The 8,715-nt window shown below is 37.1% G+C and overlaps 1 protein-coding gene across 4 annotated transcripts in view; it reads left to right on the top strand.

The window, feature by feature from the left end:
* Etv1 (ETS variant 1) overlaps positions 1 to 8,591 on the top strand; it is a 96,144-nt gene extending 87,553 nt beyond the window's left edge. For all 4 annotated transcript variants that reach the window (XM_026782434.1, XM_013347876.2, XM_013347879.2 and 1 more), the window contains 2 exons: positions 69 to 170; positions 3,858 to 8,591. In XM_026782434.1, coding sequence (XP_026638235.1) covers positions 69 to 170; positions 3,858 to 4,079 — 324 coding nt within the window. In that variant the 3' untranslated portion in view covers positions 4,080 to 8,591. The remainder of the gene's footprint in view (positions 1 to 68; positions 171 to 3,857) is intronic.
* Positions 8,592 to 8,715: the final 124 nt, after the last annotated feature.

Below are 8,715 nucleotides of genomic sequence, written 5' to 3'. Positions count from 1 at the left end.
CCACTAACCCTGAACAATGTGACTGATGAAGGCTGAACACTAACAATGTGATCCTGTTTTGATGGCAGGTGGCCCGGCGTTGGGGCATTCAGAAGAACAGGCCAGCTATGAACTATGACAAACTTAGCCGTTCTCTCCGCTATTACTATGAGAAGGGAATCATGCAGAAGGTGAGATGATATTACGTTCAAACTCACTGAGATGTGCCCACCACCAGTCTCTAAGTCAGTTCTTACAATCACAGTAGTGCTGTCTTGCTCCAGCCAGGCTTCCACCTGTAGATGCTTGACTCCTGCTCGGAGCATCACAGGTCTGTCTGAAAAGTCATGGACACTGCAGATAAATGTATAGTAGTATCTATCAAGGGGCAGGCTTTCTGAAGATTGCACTTTATCACACGTGATAATAAAAAGTTATTTCAGTATCAATAGTTCATCTCCATGTCTCTAGAAGCTGTAATTTTACTGTGCCCCACAGCCACACATTTTTTAAATGCTTGTCTCTTTCTTTTCTTTTTTTTCTTTTTGTTCTGATTCTTAAAACATCTCTTGTTCTTATTAGAAAAAGAAGCAAAACTTTTTTTTCTTGCTCCATATCTTGCCTGATTTCATCACTTGACCATTTAATATCCCAAACCACTTACTTGTAATAAATGTTTCATCTCATTTGGCTAGTAGAACAAAGTTCAATATATTTTAATTCAAATGAGCTTCTTTTAATATTTAAAAGTTGTTTGGTGTAAAAGACAAAAACATGGATAAAGATAAAATGTTCTTAATATATAACATGAAGGAGGCCATGAATAAATGAATATATAAAGATAAAACATTTGAATATTTGTTATTATTTCCTTCAGCCGTGGGTGCTTTATGGCTTCTCTAGGCCTTGCAGGTGGATGTGAATGCTCCACAGAACAGACTCTTTGGATGCCACTGTTTGGCACATGAAAGGCAGGTTGTGTACCACACCACCATGTGGAGATTGTACTCTGCATATACGCAGCAATAAACCAGGGTCCCTTATCATGTTAGCAAGTACTAACATTCAAACATGTACAGTCATTTCCCCGCTGTTCCAAGAGCCACTTCTCATGGTTAAGTACATTGTAGCATAGTTTATTCAGAAGAACTCTGTGACTCCCCTCCTTATTACAAACACATAATGGGGAATTCCAAGTTTGTATGACGATATTTATTCACTGGCTTAAAATTTTAGTTAAGCCTTTGTGATGTATGTAAAGCACAATTAAGCTAGAAGTCTGGAGAATAAAATACAAATAACTGAAAGCGTTCATACAAGTAAAACATTTTAAGTGTAATTAATTTCAGTAATCATGAAATAGAAATAAGTTGTATTGGAAAGATTCTTGTACTTTGTAGATAAAATATCTTCACATCTACTTAAAAAATTAGCAATACTTATAAAAATATTTACTAATGTAGTAATGTTTATGTTCTCCATGATATATTTGCTTCTCTTTGCTTTACCATCTACGTTTGCGATTTTATTTATTTTATTTAATAATTATATACAGAGATGCTTTGTTTGGGTCAAATATGCCCCCATTCCCTCTCCTTCAAATTTTGAAAAATTACTATGTTTCCTGTGTGTTTTTGTGTGTGTACCATCAGTATATGTGTGCAAGTCATATGACAGCTTGCAGTCCTCAGGCCTGGCTTGCCCCTCTGTGGTCCCAGGGATAGAACTCAAGTTGTCAGACTTGGAGGCAAGTGCCTTACTTGCTGAGCTTTCTTAAAATTTTAAAAATGGAAGTGTAATTTAAATATGTTTCTAGGCTTTGACAACACACCCACCTCCCCATTTCCTTCTGATACATCCCTTCACAGAATCCCTGTGCTTTTCCATCTCAATGTTACATTTAGATTTTACCTAATATGCAGGATTTCTCACCCTGTAATTGTATCCCTAACAAAGGAAGGCATCATTTACTTTGTCTGTGTGTCAGCTCCTATTTTAAACTCAGCAATATCTAACAGTGCGATAAATACAGTAGTAGCACTAAAAATGTTTATTCAGAGAAAACTAGAAGGAAGCAGAGGCAGAAGTCCCTAGGAGATTTTATAATTTCGATGGCATCTTGTGCATTTAAATTCCGCATGATGAAATGCTTCTCATTTATTACACTGCTTCCCAGTAAAGACAACCTCAACACATCGGGCAAAATGACAGGTCCAGTACCCAAGGCAAACAATTCTTTTCCTGCAGCCCCAAACTAAACACAATGGGCTATAAAACACTCAGAGGCATGCAGAATAAAGCATTTATTTTACTTTCATTTCCTGAAAATACTTTGACAAATAAAGAGGAAAGGAAGCAAAGCTAAGATGTATCATCGCTCAGCGTTTGTTTGGTGCTGCCTGCTTTTCAGTTTTGCAGTCATTTCATTAGTTTACCTGTTTGTCTTTTTAATTTGTAGTGAGGACTAAAGGAAGAGCATTAAGCTCCATGCCCCCCTTCTGCTTTGCGCTGGGCTAGAGACTTCCCTCCATGTGCCACAGCTGGCTTTCCAGGGAGCCCTTCCTGTCTCCGTTTCACAAGACAAGGAACTGAAGGGCAGTTTAAGAAACATGTCCAGATTCATAAACACTGCTTAGTGTTAGCTCTTTCAAACCTCTGCATAGCCAGATTATTTGGACACTGATGTGGATCCTTTTACTTAAATTCAGGGCAGCAGATATTCTAACTCTGAGTCCAGAGCAGCAGAGCTCCTTGGCAGTCATTCCCCCTCTCCCAAACATGGACAGAGAATTTATAAACTGTGAGCACACTGTTTCCCCATGTCACAAATCAACTAGCAAGATCTTTGGACATAGAAACATAAGACAGTCAATACTTTTCAGCTTTCTGAAATTGTGAACTACACACACAAACACACACACACACACCAAAGTTAGCACAGGGAACTGCCTTTGTTCCCCATCGCATCTGGGTCTTGAGTTCCTCAGCATTGTATATTAGTGGCAGGTACATCTATCTGTCTCCTTCAATTGTTTATCATTTTCTACAGAAGCATTACTCTTCAAAACTTAAGTTTGGGGCATGTCTTTCTCTACAAATTATGCTATGCCTCCTTTATTTCAGGCAGTTGTCACATTTCCTTTTCTCATTTCCTCCCTTCCCAGTGTGTATTTTAGACTCCTTTCACTTTTTTTTACGCCTCTTACTTCAATTTGACACTTTACACACATCCTTAAGCTTCATCTAATGTATCTTGCCTTCATTTTAAAAAGTGATGTGCTCAGGATAATGTCCTCTTGCTCCATTCTTCATTTAAATAAGGCTATGTATCTTTGGGGTTTTTTCAGATGAGACTACACGGTGCCAGGGGAAAGATGGAGGAGAAAGAAGCAGTGCATCTTGGGAATTAGTGATCACTAGTTTCATCTTATTAGAAATAAAGCACATTTTCCTTTTAAAACTTGCAAGTTGTAGAAATATAATAGGGGAAGATAAACCTTAAAGACATTTTTAAAAGCAAAGATGTTACCTTTAAGACAAACCCTTCAATGTGAATTGCTTGCATCACATTGATTTTCTCCCCTAAATGGCAGCATAAGTACCCCTTTATTTTAAAAAGGAAAAAGCAAACTGCTGAGTTTCCTAGCTATTTGTGGAATAGATTAATTATTACTCTAGGTCAACATTTCGTGATTCCCTTGATTAAACCATGGCTTACTTCACAAAGTTAAAACGTTTCCCCATGAAAATGTAATCTGTTATTTAGTCAAATGTTTTCCTTTGCCCTCCATCCCTGCTGTTGTCTTAATCTGTGTTTGTTTCTCTCTCCCCTACCCACGTGGGGACGGTGACGCTGGGCTTTTCCATGCTATTCTCAGGTGGCTGGAGAAAGATATGTCTACAAATTTGTGTGTGACCCGGAAGCCCTTTTCTCCATGGCCTTTCCAGATAACCAGCGCCCACTGCTGAAGACGGACATGGAACGTCACATCAACGAGGAGGACACGGTGCCTCTGTCTCACTTTGACGAAAGCATGGCCTACATGCCAGAAGGGGGCTGCTGCAACCCCCACCCCTACAGCGAAGGCTACGTGTACTGAAAGGAGAGACAGTCCAGTAGGGCACCCCGCGCTTCGCCGGTTTTGTTTTTCAAGATTGAGAGAATCACCGAATTCTCTTCAATCTTTGTTTTATTTTTGTTGTTCGTATTTTATTTTTAAAATAATAATACAAAAGGGGGCTTTTCCTGTTGCATTATTCTATGGTCTGCCATGGACTGCGCACTTTATTTGAGGGTGGGTGGGAATAATTTAGACATTCATTCTTTGTTAGAGGAAGATGGTGGGTGAACGGGCAGAGGGAACTGGGGATTCCTTTTTACTTAGGCTTGGGATGGGGTCCTACGGGTTTTCTGTATGATGAAGCTATATCATGTTTGTTCGAATTCATAATAACATAAGATAATTTTCTTGGTATTTACGGTACATTTGATTTCACATATGTAAATATCTACTTGGAGACCATTTGCCTTGGGCATTTCCCCATCATTACTGAAGTCTTTGCAGGTGTACAAAAAAATCTACTGTAAATGGCAGTTTAATGTTAGAAATGACTGTTTTGCAGCTCTTGTAAAAAAGCAAAGTATTTAGCAATTACATTTGCTGATCTTTCTGTTCCATTTTGCTTTACACATGACTTGTGAAGGTTAAGCATATATTTGGGCAATTCTTTCTGAATTTGAGTAATCACCATTACTGTAAATGAGCGGCACAATTTTGGACTCTGGCTCCAATTGAGTCATAGGCCAGTAGCATTACATGTATCCGGTGCCATCTTGCTGTTTCAGTACGAATACTGTCTTTTAAATATGTCAATGCCCATTTCAGTTAAATAATGACATGTCATGATCCTTTGGAATCTTCATTTAAGTGTTAAATCTGGGATCACAATGAAGCAAAAAGAGAAAAAAAATACCTGTCTCCTTTCACTATCTTCAGTACATAAATACATTATTTAATCAATAAGAATTAACTGTACTAAATCACATATTACGCTGTTCTAGTTACAGCAAGCACTCTTTAAGAAAAATATCCACTACACTAAATAGGTACTATAGTAATTTTTAGTCATGGTACCCATTGATATGCATTTAAATGTTTCACGGCTGTGTTCTGTTGATAACATATATAAATATTAGATAATGCTAATGCTTCTGCTGCTGTCTTTTCTGTAATATTCTCTTTCATGCTGAATTTACTATGACCATTTATAAGCAATGCAGTTAACTACAAATAGCATTTCAGGACAAAATAGATGACTCAAACCATTTATTGCTTAAGAAATAGCTTACATCATGCCTTGCTATGAGCAGCTTTTATGCACATTGACAAATGAAGAGTGAGCTTCAGCTTGCTATGGGAAACTGGGAACTTGTGTAACTTTTGGCAATTTGGAGCACTGTTCATGAACGGTTAAAGAATACGGGAAGTTGCTGTGTGACAGCTGATGCAGTCCATCGTCTCCTGGACATGCCTGTAAATGTGATCAGACTGTATGAAAGAAGATTCAAAGATCTAAAGTTTCAGAGTTGTTGCCTTTGTTGTCATTTTGTTTGGTTTTACATTTAAAAACAATAGCATCGAAGATGTGCGGTGTTGTTCGTTCACTCTGAAAACCATAAGGAAGTAGTGTCTTATTAACCCTGAGTAGCTGCTTTCAAGATCCAAGCAAAGGAAATGAATTGTGTTCAATCTCTGACTATTCTGGAGAATAACTTTGTAAAGAATATATAGGAAAATAATTATTTTTTAGAAAACCCTTAAACACAGAGCCCAAATAAGCCTGGGAAAGCATTTCTGAGCACAAGAAAGACCTTGTGAAGATGAGCCCACGGTACCCATTCTCCCATGCCCCACAGGCCACAGTTCTTTCTTTAAACCGGCAGTTACTTCATGCTGCACACAGCCAACCCAGTACTATCCACATCCTCCAGAAACGTTCTGATATCTATGTATGTGTATACATGATTTCATTGACTGTGTTGCATGTGTACTACATGGTCCTTCACAGGGCGATAAGTACGCCTTACAACTTAGGACAACACCATGATCGTGTAGCCATTACCACACTTAGAACAGAGACCGACTTTCTAAATGACCAGTGAAGTAGTCACTGGACAGACAGCTGAGGTTTGTGATTGGGCTACTTGGTAAAATAGAAGGAAATTCTAAATGCATCTTTAAATGTAAATCATATTGAGGAGTCTTGTTTTTCCATTGTTCTTTTGTTTTTGCCTTTTTAATATTCTTGTTCTAATCAGTCAGAGAAGATGAACTGGACCCTGAGCTGTTTCAAGGGATCACAAGAATAAAGGTATTTTCCTATCTAAGGACAACTACATGTTGTGTTGTCATAGGTAGTGACTTAATTAACTAAATAAGTCATCAACAAACATTAAGTCTTTTCTTAATTTGGAAGCATTTAAAATATAGCTTCGTAAACTTAAGCAAAATGAAAGTTGTTATATAATTTGATTTTTTGTGGTCTTTTGTTTTCTGCCTCTTTTTCCTTTCAGGTAGATAATAAACCTAGTAGCTGATTTCTGCAAGATTCTTGCATTTTGTATTTCAAAAGCATTGGCTACCAAACATAACAATTAGTAAAGTGAAGTTTCCCTTCAACTTAGTAAAAGAAATGAAAAGATATATTCACTAGTGATTGAGGTCTCTCATTAAAGATTGCATAATTTCTTAAAACACAGAATATCACCTTCAGTGAAAAATTATTTTATTCGGGGGTGCTTCAAAATGAAATTTTGCAAACCTGGATGTGTATTTCCTCAAATCACAGAAGCCTTGCTTCCTGTAGATGTTATAACAAATTACTTAGACTTTAGTACCAACAGAAATTTATCTTCCTGCAGTTCTGGAGGTTAAAATTTCAAAGTCAGCCTTAAAGGGCTAAAGCCAAGACATTAGGACGGGCATTGTTTTTTTTGTTGTTGTTTTTGGTTTTTTGTTTGTTTGTTTTTTGTTTTCCAGTCTGGGCTACCAGCATTTCCTGACTGCTAGTTACATTTCAATTTTCTCTCCTGAGACACATCCCTTCCTCTCCATTGTCACTTAGCCCGACTTCTTTCAAGGGACCTTGTGATTCTATTTAGGGTTTACCTAGAAAAGCCAGGTTGCTCTTGTCCTCTCAGTCTCCTCAATCCTGTGCCACGTTTCTTTTGACAGATTATCAGTTCCTAGGATTATGATGCGATCCCGGGGGAGACTGTTCAACTTTATTGAGTTTCCCACACAAAGACCCCAGAGAGCAAAACCCCACTTGATTTATTTATGAACAAAAAGTTTATTGAGGTTGCTAAAATGAGTGTATTCTAAAGAATATCATCATTTACCTTTCAGATTATCACCCTTTATTTTGCATAAATACTTTTGAAAAAAATCTCTGTATCAAAATTCACCTGTTCTAGCAAATCATCTGGGTTAACACATCAAGCCTTGGTATGACTTAAAGATCCTGCGTGTCCTAGTTAAGCACACTATGATAGAAAAGATAACTAAGCTGTGATAATAACGGCAGGAGCACAGTTAAATCTGGTGCTCGTGCCATATTAGGTTTTGAAAAAAAAATTAGTATCTCTAATGAGTTGATTCCTTTTGATTTTCACATCTGCAAATGACAACTGCTAGTTCAATAAACGCGATAAACACTATGTCTCTGTCAACTGAAGGAACAGAATTTCTAAAAACTGAATCTACTTCTCTTTATGTGACAATGAGGGGCATTTTCCTGCCTAATGTCACGAATTTGGACCAGATTAGAGTGTTCTAAAATGAATCATGTTTTTATCATGCAGCCCTTTCCTGATTATATAATCATAAAACATGAAAAAAAACTATTTGAGACCCTAAAATTTTTTAAGATCAGTAATAAACAGGCTCTTTTCCAGGAAGTTTGGTATGGGAAAAAAAATTAAAAATAGGCAGAATAAGTGGAGGAATCAACTTAACGACAGCTGGTATGCATGCTAGACAATTGCAACAAGAATTATGTAGGAGTCAGGTTTCATAAAAGCATTTCTGTCACGTTTAATTTTAAAGATTTGGGCGAGTGCTGACCTAGGAAGATGGAGAGGTGTTTACTGTTTCCTGGGTTCTTTGGAAAGCTGACCAAACTTAGAACTCAACTAGTAGTTTTAGGGCTTGATTTTTTTTTTAAAAAAAGTAAGACTTACTTAGACACTTTATTTATAAAAAAGGCATTTTATGGAAAAGTATAGTTTAAGAGGAAACTGTGGTTAGACTAGCGGGTGCCTTTATGGAAATATTAACGGTTTTGGAATGTTCAATAAAAATGTATATATAATAGTTGTGGTTTAAGAATCCATATATAAGGTAGGTTTCTTTTTGCATATAAACACCAATATTCTTACTTAGCTCCATTCAAAAGGTATGTTTCTATGGGGGAGATTTTTTTTTTTTAATTTGCTTGGTTGTATTAAGCTTATAATTACAGTTCGGGAAATCATTATGAAATTCATGTGGTGATAACAAATTAAGTATGCTCAAGATTTAAGTCTAAAATAAAAGCCCAGAAATTGAAAATATTGGATTGTTGTTGATCACTTGGAATGCTGGCACACCCACATCCTATGGTCTGTGGTTGACTGCCTCTTAACAAGCTACAGCCTGAATCATTTGTGATTGAACTGTAGTATTCCTTTGCTGG

This window comes from Microtus ochrogaster, chromosome 1, assembly GCF_000317375.1.
Source record: "Microtus ochrogaster isolate Prairie Vole_2 chromosome 1, MicOch1.0, whole genome shotgun sequence".
NCBI classification, from domain to species: Eukaryota; Metazoa; Chordata; class Mammalia; order Rodentia; family Cricetidae; genus Microtus; species Microtus ochrogaster.
The sequence above is the reverse complement of the archived record's forward strand: the minus strand, read 5'-3'. Positions and strand labels throughout refer to the sequence as shown.